This window comes from Carlito syrichta, unplaced genomic scaffold, assembly GCF_000164805.1.
Source record: "Carlito syrichta isolate Samal-C Ts95f unplaced genomic scaffold, Tarsius_syrichta-2.0.1 Scaffold109683, whole genome shotgun sequence".
Lineage (NCBI taxonomy): Eukaryota > Metazoa > Chordata > Mammalia > Primates > Tarsiidae > Carlito > Carlito syrichta.
In genome coordinates this window covers 347,984-367,293 of record NW_007053779.1, presented here as the reverse complement: position 1 = coordinate 367,293, position 19,310 = coordinate 347,984, and the positions used below count along the sequence as shown (strand labels likewise).

The following is a 19,310-nucleotide window of genomic DNA, read 5'->3' as shown; positions in this document are numbered from 1 at the left end:
GCCTGTAGTTCCAGCTACTTGGAAGGCTGAGGCAGAAGGATTGCCTGAGACCAGCAGGTCAAGGCTGCAGTGACTGTGAGCGTGCCATTGCACTCCAGCCTGGGCGACAGGGTGAGACTCCAACTCAAAAAAAAAAAAGAAAAAAAAGAAAGGTGACAAGTATATAATGTCTGTATTATTCAATTTATGTAAAGTGCAAAGCCGGATACAACCCAGCAATAAGAATCCAAATATATAGCTATGTCTATATCTCTATATATGGTAAAGTAACAAAAAAAAAGAAAGCGTAATTAACACAAAATTCAGAATAGTGATAAATTCTTAGAGAGGGGGTAGCATCCAATTAGGGAAGGGCTCATGAGGGGTTAGAGAGCGCTAAGATACTGATAATGTTCTATATCTTAGGCTGAAGAGTGGGTCCTCAGGCATAATGTTGCCACTCTTTGTCTTACATACATATGTTTAAAAAGTCGCCTTATGTAAAATAACTGATTTTAAGTAAAAGGGGTCCCATCCAAAAGGACTGTTTGGAGGAGAAGCGATCCGAACACAAAAGATCTGGACAGTGTGGATTGTCAGGGGCTCAGGACCGCATCCTAAGTAGTTGCAGGAGGAGAAACTGTCACTGCCTTTTGTGTGATGAGGTGGAGAACCCCAGTGGGACCCTTCAAAAGTGATGCATGAAAGAACAAATTAAAACTACAAGATGCTGCACAGGCATGGTGTTTCAAGGCTGTAATCCCAGATCTTTGGGAGGCGAAGGCAGGAGGATCCTTTGAGGATAGGAGTTCCAGGCTACAGTGAGCTATGATTGCTCCATTGCACTCTAGCCTAGGTGACAGAGTGAGACCCTGTTTCTAGGAAAAAAAAAAAAAAAATCCCATTGGTTACAACTTTCATAATGGCTAAAATTAAAAAAAAAAAAAGGACAATACCAAGTGTCAGCAAGAATACAGAGCAACTAGAAAATTTGTGCATTGCTGGTGAGAATGCAAAATGGTACTACTCAGAACTCAGTATGGCAGTTTCTTATAAAGTTAGACATGTTATGATATAGCAATCTCCACCTAGGTACTTAAGTTAAACGAAATCTATGTTCACACCAAAATCTCCCCAACAATTTTTCCTGTAGCTTTATTTTAATTGCCAGAAACTGGAAACAACCTAAATTTCCCTCTACTGGGGGATGGATAAACAAACTGGGGTACATCTGTACAAATGAAATATTATGCTGTAATGAAAAGGAATAAATAGGCCAGGTGCAGTGGCTCATGCCTGTAATCCTAGCACTTTGGGAGGCCAAGGTGAGAGGATCACTTGAGCCCAAGGCTTTGAGACCAACCTGGACAACATAATGAGACCTTGTCTCTACAGAAAACCAAAAAATTAGTCTGGCACAGTGGCACATGTCTATAGTCTCAGCCTCTCAGGAGACTGAGGTAGGAGGTTCACTTGAGCCCAGGAGGTTGAGGCTGTGGTGAGCTGTGACAGTGCCACTGCCCTTCAGCCTGGGACAATGGAGTGAAACGCTGGCAAAAAAAAAAAAAAAAGGAATTAAACACTGATACAGACAATATAGGTCAACTTCAAACACTTTATGTTAAGTGAAAGAAGCCAGACTCAAAAGACTACATATTATATGATTCCATTTATATGATGGGAAATGCAAAACTTTAGGGACAGAAAACAAAGCAGAAGTTGCCAGGGGCTGGGCTTAGGGGAGGTGTTGAGTACAAAGGGACATTGGGTTTGTCAAAATTCACAGAAAACCATATACAGTGTACTATACAGAGGAAATTTTATCGTGTCTAAATTTTACCTTAATTTTTAAAATCTTCCAGAAAAATTGCCCCATTATAAAACAATCTCAGCTGGGCACAGTGGCTCATGCCTTTAATACCAGCACTTTGAGAGGCAGAGACAAGAGGATTGCCTGAGCGCATGAGTTTGAGACCAGCCTGGGCAGCATGGTAAAACCTTGTCTCTACAATAAAACAAAAAATTAGCCAGGCATGGTGGCATGTACCTGTAGTTCCAGCTACTTGGAAGACTGAGGCGGAAGAATCTCATAAGCCCAGCAGGTCGAGGCTGCAGTGGCTGTGAGTGTGCCACTGCACTCCAGCCTGGGTGACAGAGTGAAACTCTGACTCAAAAAAACCCCCCAACACCTCCCCCCAAAACCTCATAACTCATGTTCCAGAGGTCTCAATGCCAGATAACAATTTAACAACTGCATAAAATTGTAACTTTATCACTTTTTTTTGAGTTGACACGCTCACAGCTACTGCAGCCCTGACCTGCTGGGCTCAGGCAATCCTTCTGCCTCAGCCTTCTAAGTAGCTGGAACTACAGGCATGTGCTGCCATGCTGGGCTAATTTTTTTTTTTTAATTGTAGAGACAAGGTCTCGCCAAGTTGCCCAGAATGGTCTTGAGCCCTTGAGCACAGGCAATTCTCTCACCTTGGCCTCCCAAAGTGCTGGGATTACAGGCTTGAGACACCACACCTGGCCATACACTTTGTCACTTTAACTCTTTCTTCCCTTACACCTGACACTAAATGAGGAAACACAGGAGTAGAAAGATAAACGAAAAGAAAAGATGACCACACCCACCCACCACCTTGCTCCCCTGGCCACTGGAGGCTTGCAGTGGAAACAATGCCAGATTTGGGGAGGGGAGAAATTCTATATTGTATACAAATTTGAAGCTTTGCTTATTACATTGAGCTGGACCTTTAGCTGCAAAAACGAGACTGTTCTTGTTTCTGACAGGCCAGAAAAGCTATGGGATTGGCCCAAATTCAAATAGGGGCATGGAAAAATCAGCCCACAGAGAGGATTTGAATGAATAGTGGGAAAAAGAATAAAATGACTTTATGATCATTCCCTGTGAAGTCCAGTTGTTTAATACAATGGTTATGCATGCAATCAGTATGCTAATTACAAATGATTCTTCTTTAATCCCTACACATACTAAATAGGTATTGCATGAGATAGTATTACTATAGGTTAATAGAATATGACAGAAGCCGGGCTCGGTGGCTCAGCCTGTAATCCCGCACCTTTGGGAGGCTGAGGTGAGTGAATTGCCTGAACCTGCGGGTTTGAGACCCGCCTGGGCAGGCGAGACCTCATCTCTACAATAAAATCAAAAAATTAGCCGGGCGTGGTAGTGCACACCTGTAGTTCCAGCTACTCGGAAGGCTGAGGCGGAAGGATCGCCGGAGCCCAGCAGGTCGAGGCTGCGGTGGCCCGGAGCGGCCACTGCACTCCAGTCTGGGCGACAGAGTGAGACTCCAACTCAAAAAAGAAAAAAAAAAAAAAAAAAAAAGAATATGACAGAAAATGGGCCCTATTTCCTAATGATCTAGCACCAACATATATTTCCCAAGGAAGTGAACTGGGACCACTGTACAGGCATAAGGAAGGTGTGATTCCATGCTTTTAGAGGCATTCAGTTACCACTGACATCAAGTGATATAAGATCCCCACCTGAAGGAATATTTGTCTGCCATGTATACTCAGTGCCTGATATAGAGGAAGAAACTATTTGTTGAATGACTGAATGAATGAAACTCCAAGATGTAGAAAATGAGAAACAGATGGCTTTTCTTTCTCAAGGATTGAACTGCAAATTTTATTTAATTACAGTCATAATGACTTTATAGATGAGGGGCTCAGGAGCCTATGACAGTGGGTTGAGTCTCTCAGCTAATCAGGGTACTGAGCATGACCTTAAAACCAGCTAGTGGATGGGGTGTGGGTGATCTGAGTAGCTATAATTGGAAATATCGGTGTGAAACATAAACTGGAAGAAAATTTGTTCAAATTCTCCATGGAGAATATTTTTTATTTATTTGTATTCTTCTTGTATACTCTAAAACGCACAGTGTGAATTTCCTTTCTTCAAAAACAGTTGTGAGCCTGGTCAATTTATCTGAGCTCTTCGGAAGGTCTTCAGAAACATTGCCTTAGGTTTCAGCTAAGCGAGTCACAGGGATTGGTCATGAACTACTACAAAATTACAGGAGGTCTAGTTATCAATCAACAGTTACTAGAAAAGCATTGAGAACACCAGACGTACAGCCAGACAGAGAGGGGAATAGAAGAGCAGGCGCTATATAAGTCACAGGGTTTCCATATATATATATGACTCTATGTACAGTATCAGAATTCTTTTACAGACAATAAAATTCTTAAATCATTATTTTAAGGGCACTCATATATAAATACAGTTCTCACTAATTTTAATCTTTTCTCTTTGGCTCACAAATGCACAAAAATACCATAAACCATATTCAGAACTTACTTCATTAATATATAAATAAGATACATTACAAATGGGGAGAAAATACAAGACGCCTCTTTAACATGGTAAATCTCTGAATATAAATAAGCAAATATTTCATTGACCTACAATTAAACAGTCATTGACATCATTACACGTGTTCTGCCTCCCCACACCCACCAAGGTTAGACAACAGTAATGTACACAATCTACACAAATTAATCTCTAAGAATACAGCGATAGTACACCTGTAACAATGCTACTGTTTTCCCCTAACAGGATACTAATGGGGAGGGTGTGACTCTTGTCATGTGGTGGTGCTTTTTCTCATCCATCATTACTTCAGGTGGGAGAAACACTGACAGTGAGGTCAATTTCCACCGACAACATTTCCCTGGGTCCCTAGGACACAGCATTTGGAAAAACAGCTTTCCTGTGGTGGTTGGGCAAGCTGGTGTACAGCATGTTTAGCCCCTCAGTAACTGCTGAAGGTGAAGTGTATTCTCTTGGAGCAGGAAACATGCTGTGCTCTATTACTAAGCCACACTCACGATACATATAGAGAGAGAGAGGTATATATAACTGTACATATATACTGTTTTCCTAATGTGCAACATTTTAAAAAGAACATTATTTCCTGCTAACTATAAGAAACAAGCTTAAATAGGGTTTTAACAGTAGTCTTCAGGATATTATATTTTCCCTCAGTGAAATGGTCGGTGTGTTTCAGCAACTTGTAGAGAGGTTTGTTCTAGAGTGTCAGAGGGGGAAAGGGCATTCTCACAAACTTAGATTCGGAGAAGGGTGATTACAGATCTTGGCCCAGTCTTTCTATCTCCTCAATGAGGAAGTCGATATCAGACCGGGCAGCAGCTGGGTTTGAGACGACCATCCGGAAGAAGTTGGCCTTGTCCCCCTGAGGCTGGTAGCCAACCATGGTCGTGCCTGACTCCATCATCAGGGCTTTGATTTTTGGAGCCACCTTGTGATGGAAACACACAAAACAAAACTCAAGACTGATATAGTCCCCTCTTTTTTTTTTTTTTAACAATTCAACCCAATTTGTTTTTACTATTTGTTCTTACATTGACACAAAAGCAAATAAATATTTTATATCCAGATGGCTAACAGCTAAAGACTGTTTAAGTCTTCCTCATCACAGGTTCCCTCAGAAAGTACCATGTGACGGAATTGTGAACGTCAGTCATAGAACAATGATAAAATAAGAAGTGAGGACAAAACCCAAAAAACCTCTCACAGGCAACAACACAAATTGAGGTATCTATATAACTCAGAGCCCAGGATACAGTCTGGCACATAGATACTTGTTGAATGATTCCATGAATAAAGTGTTATGTAAATTAAATATAACATCAACAACTCTGCATAGTATATAAACTAGATATGGAAATCAATGACTAGAATAAATCAGCATTATAGACTTGAATTTGGTAAAAGATTATTATTATAACAGACATAGTTTAGTATAGAATGTTCCAAGGAATATGTATACTATTCCATTACCCTACATAAAGCCCCTTTAATAAAGAACACTAACCAAGGACAGGGATGCGTCCTTTAGAGGTTCCTGGGGTAACCACATACGGGGACAATGCAGAGACAAGAAGAATATAACAAAGTGACTCCCCAACACCCCATTACTAGAAGCCCACCCTAAATCTTTATTTTTAATTTCTTGCCCACATTAGAAGAAGTATGCCCTAACCAGCTAAGAGAAATCACAGAGGATCAGATAAAACAAAAATCGAGTCCGTACCTTGTGTAGTTTTTCCCGTCGCTCAGGGCTATCTGGAACACCCCTGAGGCTTTGTGGAATGTACCAGAAACAGACATTTGTGTGCTCAGGCTGCAGAGATTTTAAAGAACAAGCAGACAAACAACAATAACAAACAAAATTATGAGAACTTGAGAAAAAGCTGCTCCCAAACCCATATGCATCCTTGGTGGAAGTCTCTCAGACCAAAGACTGAGGCAAGATGTTCATCTCAAAGGCAATGTTATTTCTACATTAAAGAGAAAAATGTCTCACGTATCCAATCATATCTAGCAAGAGAGATTTTCCCCACAACCAATTTTTTAGGTTACCAAAGTTACTTTAAATGTTGGCATGTTAAAAATAATTACATTTGGGTAATTTAAGAATGGTATTATCTGTCTTGCCATTTTGTAGTACCTCACATATAGAAGATGCTTGAAACATAGTTTATTTTATTGATACTGAGTATTTTATTGAGTTTGTTATGTTGATACCGGATCTTTTCTTGATGACTCAGAATTATCATAATGAACGTTAATACTGGTGCTAAACCATAAGACAGGGATTATTGAGATGCCTAAAGCTGTTTAGTCTCTCTCCCCTAAAGATTCTTTTGCTTTTTTGAGTTCTGTAGTTGTGCTATAGTTTTTTCAGTTTTCTCTCTAGTTGCTGCTTGCTATCACTGTGTCTGCCTTTAACTGGCTTGTTTCAAATCTGCTATTAGAATGTTTAAAATATATTGTGTGTAAATGATCAGAGCACTGTATTATTGATTTTTAACTGCTCGGGGCTCTTTTTTGTTCATTTGGTGACTCTCATGTGTGTTCCTAATAGTTTAGGCTGCCTGATAAATAGACTAACATTGAATGTGGGCAATATTATGCTGATTTATGAGTGGATTTTCTTTTATTCAACACTGGTGCCTATTCCATCTTTCTTTATTCAACTGTGAGCTCCATTAGGGCAGAGAAAGTATCAGTTTGGGTCAACACTATATAACTCAGCTCCTGGCACGGAGGCTTGCACACAGTGAGCACTATAGCAGATACTGGTATGACAAATATTAGACTGTGTGCAATGTGCACATGAACTCAGGCAGAGACAATTTTATCTTACTCTGCTCATGATGAACCTGTGTAAAGCAAAACCTTATTTTAGGACCAATCTGGGAAACAAGAATATACCCATCCGATAAGCTTCTGAGGACTGAGAAACACTTTATCGTAGGGGTTCAACACAAGACAAACTAAGAATGACGAAGGGTCAGACCTGTCAGGGAAAGACCTCTTGTCTACAGAAAGCTGGCCAAGTTTTTAAAGAAGTAAAGGGAAAAGTCATCCCAATGCTACCAGAAGAAAAGTGTTTGGACATGGAAGGAATTAAATGAAGGGTGCATAAGACTGAAAATTCAGAAGCAGTTTCTGGCAATGTGGGAAAATATGACTTCAAGAGCTTCCTTCTACAGTTTTTCTGGAAATGCCATGTATCTGGTCCACGGTGATAAACCTACCTCGCCATCGAAAACCATCTCAAATTCTTCTCTGTTTTTAATCTTGGCATAGAGGTATTCAGCCAGTTCCAAGCATTTGTTGATCTGATTTTCAAATCCCACTGTGCCCTGTTTTAAAGAAAAGTCATGTTTGTGGTTGCATTTCCCTGTGATGAGCATTTGAAAAGGTTATGTTGCCCTTGTCTCCAGGAAATATACCAAAAAGTATTCTTGGAGATGGTTAGGAAGAATCTCCTAATTAAATATGTACAGTTTCTTCACAGCTCTGCATGCATTAAATGAAATGCGCTTGCTTTTTCTTTTGTTGGTCCTCCAGCCTCTGGGCTTTTACTTCCTGCGTGTTGTTCACAGCCAGGACCTGAAGCCTATTTCTGCTTTGCTTTAGGCTAGTGCTATTCAAAACGTCATCTGTGAACTGAGGTCACTAGTCCACAATCAAATGAGTGCAGAAATTGAGATTAAGCAATAAAAAACTTTTATAGCAGTTTGACAGTGTAATTTTATGTGTATTTAATCTAATTTAAAGAAAATATACTATGTATGCTTTTAAATTTCATTTTTCTAGTTCATCTTTATTGTATTGGTCCATGATCGATTTTAAAAAATGACAAATAAATGGTTCTTCATCACAGAAACTTTGAAAGCTGCTGCTGTAGAACTCATCTTCCCCAGCAGTAAGTCCTGGCCACACGTGTCCCATGCCCTCCCAGGGAGGCCACCTGCCACATAACAGTATTATGCCTTTTTGGTGACAGGCAGGCAGGCAGATGGGGATGCCATTAGTCTCAGTACAAGCCCTGAGATTGTAACAGCTCCAACTATTGACAAACTGGTTGAGCAAGAGTTTCAAAAGCCAGCATGGCTGGTGAATAACAGCAGTAAGAGGGCTGTATGTGGGTCGGTGTTAACAAGGAGAGCAGATGCACAAGGCAGGCTGTGGATTGTTAACGGGCCTGACCAAAGGTGTGAGCCTATCCAAGCAGGGTCACCACTGACTGTACAACACTCTGGCCTGTCCACTCAGGAAGGAAGGCTGCACCAGGGTCCCGTTTCAGCACCCAATACATTATGGCCAAAACCTCTAGCAGATTTAATAAGTTAGTGTTAGGCAAAAGAAGACAGAAATGATTGAGACAGCCTACATGGCTATTATATTTCAAATGACAGGGCTTCTTCTTTTGTGGCAATTTATGGCTATTTATATGCTTAAAATACCTATGATTACTTTGTGGTAGAAATCGAATTCAGACTATTTCTATATTGGGACAAAATGACTTAACGAGAAAAAAACTAATAATCTACAGAATTTTTCCTGCAGAAGAAACGTCTGACTGGATATTTTGCTGGAAAATCTTGTTGTTTGAGTGTTAGGTAGACTCAATCTTAAACATGGGAATTATTTAAAATTAACTGACAGTGGGTAAATAAAAACAATGTATAGAATACTGTGAAATCAGTATGCCTTTACTTGATTGTGTAAAAATATTTTTGAAACAAATGGTCAGACAGTAATTCTTTTCCTCACTCATATTTTGGGGGAAATTCCAATAGTTAGCTTTTTCCTTAGGTACAGAAATGCAACCCAAGAGGTTGATGAATGAGACACAGCATGCTTTAGACTGGCAGTAGGCTTTCTCAGAATAAAATACTCATTTTCCAGTATAATGTATAAAGTACAAATAATGAGAAAGTCCTTATTTAACTAGAACTTAAAACTGTCGTATGTATCCATGATAAGGGGCCTCATAAAGGAATTCAAGGTTCTACTCAGAATAATGTAGTAATTTTTATCTTTTATTACTTTCTCTATACCTGCACTAAACAATTTCAGCATCCCTAAGGATTGCTGTGAAAATCTTATCTTGGCATAATTTTTAGTTGTTATAAGAGAAAGTTATAAGGAAACTTGAGAATAGTTCAAATTGAGGAGACTGAACAAGAGGAGAAAGAATTTGACATAAGGAACAAACTTATTCCATTCACAAAGAAGACACAGTTAACTCAATTATCTAGATATTGATTCCACATATAGTGAATTATCTGTGATATATCTTTCCTTTCTTTTGCCAGCCAGTCTGTGCAAATTACATTTCTGCTCTGCTCTCTGAATTATTCCCTTTGTACCTTTGCTTTCCACATCAGCCAGAACTTGAAGATGTCCACGTGGCGGCCACACTGAATGGCCTTGTCCCCAGTGTCGTAGGAGACATCATACTGCTTGTCTGGCTGGAAGAGGTATCCTGCACACATCTGGTTGCATCCTTGGAGTATACCCTGTCATGGAAATTAAGATGAGTGCATCTGTATTCACAGATCAGAGGTGTGGATGACTTTAAAACAGGACTGGTTGGAAGAAGGGATCTGGGATCATATGCAATCTTTCTTCTGATGTCTTTGCACTTGTTCCAACGTCCTTCCCTAAAATCTCTATTGGAAAAACCATTGCCCTTTTTTCGCTGACACTCTGATTAGAAAATAATCTTCCATTCAGATGCCTATAACAAGGGCCCCGTCGTTCCTCTAAGGGACATCTGAAAATGCATGTGGATGTTTTGGGTTGTTACTAAGATTGGGAAGTGGCCAGGCACAGTGGCTCAAGCCTGTAATCCCAGCACTTTGAGAAGCTGAGGAAGGAGGATCACTTGAGCCCAGGAGTTCAAGACCAGCCTGGGCAACAAAGCGAGACCTCATCTCTACAAAAAATTAGCTGGCTGTGGTGGTGCACACCTGTAGTCCCAGCTACTCAAGAGACTGAAGCTGGGCTCGGTGGCTCAGCCTGTAATCCTGCGCCTTTGGGAGGCTGAAGTGAGTGAATTGCCTGAGCCCGCGGGTTCGAGACCCGCCTGGGCAGCGAGACCTCATCTCTACAATAAATCAAAAATCAGCTGGGCATGGTAGCACACATCTGTAATTCTGGCTACTCGGAAGGCTGAGTGAAAGGATCGCTGGAGCCCAGCGGGTCGAGGCTGCGGTGGTCGGGAGCACCGCTGCACTCCAGTCTGGGTGATGGAGTGAAACTCCAACGCAAAAAAAAAAAAAAAAAAAAAAGAGAGACTGAGACGAAAGGATTGCCTGAGCCCAGGAAGTCAAGGTGGTGGTGAGTTGTGATTGTACCACTGCACTCAAGCCTGGGCCACAGAGTGAGATCTTGACTCGAAAAAAAGAAAAAGTGAGAAGGGCTATAGCATTCAGTGGGCAGGGTTAGGGATACACACTTCCTTAGTAGGTGGGACAGTTTCATGCTGTAAGGAATATTTTTCCCCCAGACTTTCCAGAATCTCATATGAAGTGGAAGGGACCCTCTGTATGAATGAAGATCCTGTGTAGGTTCCGGCTCCTTCAGGCTGGAGACAGCCTTTCTGGAAGGCCTCCAGAAGTTTAACTGGAGCAACAGTGCCTTGGAGGGCAGGGCTTAAGGAAGGGGATATAGCACTAAACCATTTACAGGAGCTTTTTAGTCAACATTTCTTGTTGCCTAAGTTGATATGTGTAGTTTTTGTTCTGCCTCATTTATTTCAGCTCTTGGGACCAGGCATTCATGCCAAGAACTCAGAGTATGCTCCAGTAGACTTTTTGTCCTCACTGAGGATGAAATTGATTGGGTGCCTCGCCCAATCGCTCTCACTTCTGTTTGTGCAAACATGAAGGAAAATGCAATTAAATAATTCTCTGAAAGGTTCAGTCACTGACAGGCCCCAAGCATGGAATGAGGACGAAGGGCAATAGACAGCAAGAGCCAGGAGGAGAAACTAGGTTAGCTGCAAGGGCAGGAGAGGACAGCCACGGCCGTCTCACAAGGGGGTTGCCAGTCTCCTGAGGCAGCCAACAAGTACTGTAAAAAGACCCCAGGCATCTCTCTTCTTGGGCTTTCTAAAGGAAGTGCAGGTGGTGCATCTTTGTAGGGAGTACAGACCTTTTCTCTGACGAGAATGGCAGAGCACTGCAACAGCACACCCATCATCTTGTGAGGGTTCCAGGTGACCGAGTTGGCCCTGAGAGAAGCACATGACACTTTGAGGAGAAGGCACAGGAGTGAGAAAGCGGTAACTGTCCTCTTGAGGAAAACACCGCCCATCCCAACTTGTCAGTAAACATTTTGGATGCCCATTCTCCTCAACTGACTAATCAAGAAGTAAAGAAATGTTTTTCAGGTAGTCTCAGGGCATTATATTGCAGACTGTATCTTCTAAATAACTGCTATTAATGGTAGCTAACATTTATGATGATCTTATTATATGTCCTATTGTTCTGAGAACTTTCAGGCATTATATCAACATAATATTGTGGTTAAGAACTCAGCTTTGGAGTCAAAGTGTCACAGCCTGGATGCTGGTTCCGACATTTACTAGTCTGGGCACATTACAGAACTCCTCTGTACCTCAGTTTTCCCATCTGTAAAATAGGGAGTGTCCACCTCACAGAACTGAATAAAGGATAAAATGAGTTAGTAAATATAAAATGCTTATATTAGTGCTTGATCTACATAATTCTTACAACAACCTTATGATGTAGGTACTATGATGACTTCTACCTTAGATGGAGAAACTGACACACAAAAATTAAAAATATTACCCAAAGTCACACAGTTGGGAGTGTTGGAGCCAAGATTCAAGCCTAAGGACTCTAACTGAAGGGCCAGTGCTCATAATCACCCCACTAGACTCCCTCCACCTAGGTAACAGTCTGTGGCTTCTTCTTACCTTTCTGTCCTTATTTATAAAATGGGCTGGTGATGCTGACCTACCTTCTTATGGGACAACATCAAGAATGGTACCTAAAAGCAAGGGTCAACTGGACTAATTTAAACTCTTGACTGGCAGCATTGTTTAAATGCTCAATGAAATAGATTTTGCCAGTTTGGGCTGCAATGATATCTTAACAAGCATGGTCTCCTAGCAACCACATCATTCTGTCAGACACAGTTAGATGTTAAGGAGCACACTAGCTAGGACATTACAGGAAAAACTAAGTGTAATGTATGATGATTAAAACTTGGATAACTTGTTTCAGTGGTTTACAGACTCCTTCCCAATGGCAATCCTTAGAGCTAACCCTTGCTGTGAATTTGTAACCACTTCATATTGCTTAGGTTCTTTAGAGGGAAGATCATTTAGTATGCATGTGCACTGTGTTTCCAGGAGAAGAGAGGAAGGCCTGAAATATTTGTCCTTTAAATGTATAATCAAACCTTTGTGAAAAAGACCTGTGAAAAGTTCCATAAAAGTTAACTAAGTGCTTATCTCATTAAAAATCATCAATGTCAGGTTATGTTTAAAAAACAGTGAATTTAATCAATTTTTCTCATTTACCAAGTCATTAAAAGATTATTTTTAAGTTTCATAAAGTGTTTTATATGATTTTCTGAATATCGTCAAGGTCTGAAGTAAATGGTTCTTTGCTACTACAAATGGAAAGCAATGACATGATATGAATTCAATTTCCTTTAGATGACATGTGTGCTATGGAATGGTAAAAAGATGGGAGGATTGCTTGAGCCCAGGAGTTGTCCAGTGACCAGTCTGGGCAGCATAGTGAGACCTTGTCTCTACAAAAAATAAAAAAATTAGCCAGGTGTGAGGCATGTTCCTGTAGTCCCAGCTACTCAGGAGGCTGAGGGGAACCTCCTGAGCCCAGGAGGTCGAGGCTGCAGTAAGCTGTGATTGTGCCACTGCATTCCAGCCTGGGCGACAGAGTGAGACCCAACACAAAAAAACAAAAATAAATCAATAAAACAATATGGTAGAAAGGAAAAGTCTACTACAGAATGTTTCAAGTTGTCCTAGACTTAAAGATGAAAAATTAAAATGACTTAGAAATCTGAAGTACAATTGGGCAGACTCAGCTACATTTCATATATTTTCCTCTGAGGGACGGAGATGTGTAACTATGCTTCACAGTTAGTGAAGGCCACTCACCTGGACACTGGCCTTTCAAAACTGAGACAGAAGTTTGAGGAAGCACAGTAGAAGTAACAGACACCAGAGTGCTGGCAGCGAGAGACGACATGGCATGCTCTCCTGCTGCTTGCTCCCCGTGCACCTCTGGCCTTAGTCTGCTCTTACCTCTCCCGTCTTGCTCCAGCCCCATTGGCCTCTTTGATGGTCCTCCAACTTGCCAAGAACAGTCCTGCCTCAGCGCCTTCGCACTTGCTATTTCCGCTTGCTGGAATATTCTCTTCATAACCTCGCTTCCTTTCTCTATTCATCCCACTGCTGACATGCCACCTCTTCAGAAAGGCCCCTGCCTGCCCTGTCTAAAGCAGCATGTCTTGTCACTCACTGTTACCTGTCCTTGTTTTATTTTTCTTTACTATGAGATAGATGATAGGTGAAATATTTATTTGTTTATGAACATCTAGCCCACTGGAATGTAAGCTTTAGGAGGGCAAAACTCGTAATTGATAATATCGTCCATACCCTGCCTTATTTTCCCCACATGTATCAGGTATGCGTTTTGGTTTAAAAAACAATTTTTTTTAGATATGCATTTTTTTAGAAAGGCACTATAGATGGCTGGATGGGAGGCAGGTAACAAAATATTCCACATTCACACCTGCCTGACTCATGGCAGGTGCTCAGTAAATACACGCTGAATGAACCAATGAGAGTTCACTATGGATCAACACTTAGGAGTCAGGTCAAAATCATATTTGGCTTAGAATGACCACTGAAGGTGAATGGTGAGGAAGAAACTAAGTTAGGTGAGCTGATTGTCTTTTCCCACAGTAAGCTTCATGAGGAAAAAGAGTGAAGTGAAGCAGTGACCCTTCCTGTGTCCTTGGCAAACTCTGACTTAGCCTCCAAACCCCTCCCTAGTTAGTCTCTTGCCTCTCCTACCTGGGCACCTGCAATTTCATCTCCTATTATGCTTATCACATTGTCTTTTTTAAAATTAACATGTACACAGGGAGAACCATAGAACAATTGCCCATATTTCTTGTAACTGCTTATATACTTGTCTATTTCTCTTTCTAGATTGCAAATTCATTGAGGGCTCATTTGACATACAAAAAGTGCTCAATAAATGCTTGCTAAACTACATGGAGCTTAGTCAGATTGAAATAAGATGCTGGGAATCAGGGCAGGGGTGGTGCAGGCTGACGTCAGAGCATAGTATGTTTGATGTTCTGGAAGGAAGGAGGCCTGTGAGCTCTGGCCCATACCTTTCTATGCCATTGAGCTTGTGGCGGTGCTTCCTGGACATGAGCAGCCCACCACCCCAGGCAGCCTGTGAGAACAGATAAAGCAGAGGGAGAGGGGAGCAGTGACATTTAAGAATGCAAAACCAGTCACTCCGCACATCTAGCAAAACAGGAGAATGTACAAGGTAAAAAAACAAAAGCTTCTCTAATAAAATGGGCCCTCACTGATTGTTCAACCATTGGCAGTTGTGATTTTTTTCATTGCTTGTCATTTCTTTTTCAATAGATCCTCCAAGTTCATGTCGGAGTAGCTGCACAAGTGATACAAGTAAGCTGAGTCTGAGCCTGTGGTGCCTGTGATACCAAGACCCAAAGGCCCAGAGAACTGTGGAATGACAGAGATACTCGGTGAGCCTTCCCAGGGTGATTCTGGAAGCTACTCAAAGGATTGGAGCCTGCTGTCTGATTCTTTCTGGGGAAGAATTCTAACAGCTCCTGAAAAACTCAGAAAGCAGCACTTCCTGCCGGGTTTGGAAGTCTCACAACTGCTCCTGCAATAGCAAGACGTTTTTGTGGGTTCCATGATGCACTTGACTGAATAGCTTGGGATGCCACATGGCACAACAGCTTCTGCCAGTCAGATTACCCCACTGTCCAGCAGTGAGAAGTTAAATCCATAAGAGAATGGACAGACAGAAAGAAAATAATACACCTGGTCACAAATGTGAAAACATACCTTTTGTGCTCTTGGGAAAATTCAGGACTAAATATCTTAATTGATAATGACTTCCATATACTGCCTCTATTTTCCCCCAAATGTAGTAGATACACATGTAGCTAAGAAAAGTGTCATAGATGGCTGGACTGAAGGCAGGTAGCTGAGGGTTCACATTTCATGGCCACTTTCTATATGGTGTATTTTTTTTTTTTCTTCTCTGAAACCAAGTATTTTACTCAGTAGCCATTTGTCCACAAAAGCTACATGGTAGGGCGATGGAGACCATATTCCAGGATGAACCATAGAAGACAGCAATGGGCCCGTGAAGGACCGGAGAAATTCCAGAGGATGTTTTAGGCCTGTGATATGACAGCTGGGACTAATGTGGAGTGGAAAGAGGGCTGGCTGGGGTGTGGGAAGAAGCTTGAGGTAAATCATAAAGCAGAGCTGCCTCCACCCCCCCACCCCCCGAATGGACTAGCTGCTCTGTGAGTTATAGCACTTACATCGACATGCAGCCAAAGGTTATATTTCTCACATATATCTGCAATCTCCTGTATCGGATCAAAAGCTCCATAAACAGTCGTGCCAGCAGTTGCATTGACATAAAAGGGAACGTACCCCTACAAGGGAAGAGAGACGGGCTGATTAGTCTTTTTAACTTTTCTCATTTCCTAATTAAGTAGACGAATTGCAGTAGCATTTATTTCTAACAGTGATCAGCTAGGCTGGTGTGATATCAGGTACTCTGACTGTGTTCTTTCTTGGCTCAATCACTCCATTCATTCATTTATTCAACAAATCTTTTCTGAATGATTTTTGTGGCCAGGCCCTATTGTCGACATTGGGGACACCAGCAGTGAGCACAACAGATGAAGAATTCTGCCATCGTGGAGTTTACATTCTAGTGGGGGTGTGACAGACAATAAGTTAAACTAAATAAGCAAAACATACATATGTTTTAAAGTGATGAGTTCCATGGCAAAAAAAAAAAAAAAAAAAGCAGGAAAGAGTAATAATAAGTGTTTGTAGTGATGGGCAGGGAGTTCTGAATTTTATCTGGATATTATTCTCTTTAGGTGCTGTGTTCTTTTAAGTGTATTGATATAATAATTATACTAAGCCATGGTCTGGCTTTTTAAAACAGATCGACACACTGTAAAAGTTGAAATGCTTATTAATAGTGGAAATATGATGAAATTTTGACATAAACAAGAAATAAATAAGGGAGTGGCGTAACAGAGCTAAGACAGATCTGGGGAAAACTGAGTCTTAAGCTTTTGGGAAGCTGAGCTCCACCTCTGCTGCTGGCTCAGACCTAGCAACTTCTACACCCATCTCTTCTGTTGAGACTCAGTAAACAACTACAACTAAAGAAAGAGGTACAAGGCTGGGCTCGGTGGCTCATGCCTGTAATTCCAACACTTTGGGAGGTGGTAAGACTGCTTAAACCCAGGAGTTTGAGACCAGCCTAGGCAATGCAGAGAGACCTCGTCTCTACAAAAAATTTTTAAAAGTAGTCAGGCATGGTGGTGAGCACCTGTAGTCCTAGCTATTTGAGATGCTGAGGCAGAAGGATTGTCTGATCCCAGGAGGTGGAGGCTGCAGGGAGCCGCGATCATGCCACAGCACTCCAGCCTGGACAAAAGAGTGAGACCCCAACTCAAAAACAAACAAAGTAAATTAGGAGGTACAAGAATGTGCCCAAAACAACAATGCGTTGGTAAATGATCTGACAGCTATCTGGCAATGACTTGTGGATACATCTGTTCTGTGAGTTTTTTGCTTAATAGAGTTTGCTGAGGCTGGATTTGCCAAGTACCATGGGCCATCTGCCAGGGCATGAAAGCACTTTGCTAAACAGAATCCTAAGCTAAAATGGCATTTGTTAAAATGAGATAATACCTAACAAGTAGCAAATGAAAAGTTAAATTAGGCTGTGTCTTCATGATGCTCAGGTAATTGATTTATTGAACAACACCAAACAATCATTTGGCATAATGAAAATAGGACATTAACAATGACTAAATTTTTCAGTTAAAAAATTTGACATTGTATAGATGCAACTTAAAAACCATATCATTTCACAAGTTGGGAATAAGCAACTATCTGAGAAAAGAATTTTAGAAATACAATAAAATTATCTTATATTATCAAAGACTTTCATTGCCTAGGGCAGAATGAAGGTATTTTTTTAAAAATTGCATTCATTGGAGTTTAGATGCACCATAGAGTACGTACCTTCTGCTTGGCTTCAAGAATTTTTGCCTCAAAATCAGCTGGAATTATCTTCCCCCTATAATTATTGTAAAAGGAGAGAAATTAAAATGAAGAATCAATGAGATTACACATGAAAAAAAAAAACTTAAGCAGCAGCAAAAAGTAATTTAATGGGATATTTTCAACAGACCATTAGCAGCTTGGCACATTGCACTGAGCCAGTCCTTAAGCACAATAAAACAAATTTAACAGATGAACACATTTAATACATCAAGAACCTAATATTCACTCTCCCCTACCTACCTTTCATTGCACTTTATCAAAATCACATTCTCAGTTCCAAAGCCAAGTGCAGCCCCAGCTTTCTTTATGGAATAGTGACTCTGCAGCAAACAGAGGCTTGAGGTTAGAAGTTGGATAGTCCCTTGGAAAATACCATAATCCACGAGCAAGTACCCCTAACTCACATGTTCTGAGGTGAAGAGGACCAGTTTGGGCACAGCCGCCATGCCCTTCGTCTTAACTTCTGGGAAGTACTTGTAGCGGGCAGCCATGATGCTGTACATGTTGGATATGGCTCCCCCTGTCGGCAAGCAGACATATTTGGAGGTGTTGGGGTGCCTTTATTATCATTTCTAACAATGAAGGCTGAGCTGGTGTGTCAAGACACAAGGGAGGGCAGGAAGAGGAAAGATAATATCTTGATAAGTTTTGCTGACTTCCCTATTGCTGGGGCTTCTTTCTGGACCCTTTGCCCTGAGAACAACAGTAGCCACACTTACTACCAAAGCTATCTAGGCAATTTGGCTGGAGGTGATTTATGTACTCCAGTGCCTTTTCCACCTGAAAGGGTAGACAGAAATAGAAGAGGCAGCAGCAGCAGTGGCTGCAAAGGGATAGGCGAGTTACAATTTTCCTGCTTCTACTTTCTGCTCAATCTATTTACTGAACAAAGATGAATCTGTTTCCTGAGTTCAGAAAGACAGAGAAAGAGAGAGTAATGGAGCTTACAGAAGGAAACAATGACATTGCTTGGTTACCTGCCTAGGTATTCTCTTCAAAAAACAGCCTGATTGAGTTACTGACTCCTCTAAGTTTATTAAAGTAAAAACAAACTCATGTTTACCTAAGAAAAGATACAAGGAGGACCGAGGTAACTATGTATGTCTGGCCAACACAAACCGGTCACTTTTACATTAATTACCTGACAATTAAATAGCCAAATTTGTGGTCTGCTTGAATTGTCTGGACAATTTCAATTCTTATTTCTTCTCTTTCCCTTGTATGCAATCAGTGTCTCAGACACCATCTATAATTCCTCCCTACATCCAAGAAATACCTGCTCTTGTTTTAAAGATTCCGATTGTATCTACTCTGAACTAGAGATTCAATGTAGATATACTGTTTTGGCAAAAATCTTCAGTTAATTGATAATCTTGATTCACTGATCCCCAGCATAATCAAACTGTTGTTAATAGGATGATGCTTAGCTTGATCGAGACACAGCCTTTGTCAGCACGTACAGATTTTCGCACAGCTTGTTAATTTTTTTTTTTTTTTTGAGTTGGAGTCTCACTCTGTCGCCCAGACTGGAGTGCAGTGGCACGCTCCCGGCCACCGCAGCCTTGACCTGCTGGGCTCAGGTGATCCTTCCGC

The 19,310-nt window shown here is 41.1% G+C and overlaps 1 protein-coding gene across 1 annotated transcript in view; it reads right to left on the bottom strand.

The window, feature by feature from the left end:
- Positions 1-3,614: 3,614 nt before the first annotated feature.
- The window catches only part of GAD1 (glutamate decarboxylase 1), a 38,859-nt gene continuing 23,163 nt past the window's right edge, over positions 3,615-19,310 (bottom strand). Inside the window, exons 7-16 of the mRNA XM_008068972.2 lie at positions 18,122-18,237; positions 17,958-18,037; positions 17,676-17,730; positions 15,941-16,057; positions 14,738-14,802; positions 11,489-11,567; positions 9,700-9,849; positions 7,576-7,683; positions 6,066-6,155; positions 3,615-5,270 (exon numbers count right to left, since the gene is read on the bottom strand). Of these exons, the coding sequence (XP_008067163.1) occupies positions 5,097-5,270; positions 6,066-6,155; positions 7,576-7,683; positions 9,700-9,849; positions 11,489-11,567; positions 14,738-14,802; positions 15,941-16,057; positions 17,676-17,730; positions 17,958-18,037; positions 18,122-18,237 (1,034 nt within the window). The 3' untranslated portion in view covers positions 3,615-5,096. The remainder of the gene's footprint in view (positions 5,271-6,065; positions 6,156-7,575; positions 7,684-9,699; positions 9,850-11,488; positions 11,568-14,737; positions 14,803-15,940; positions 16,058-17,675; positions 17,731-17,957; positions 18,038-18,121; positions 18,238-19,310) is intronic.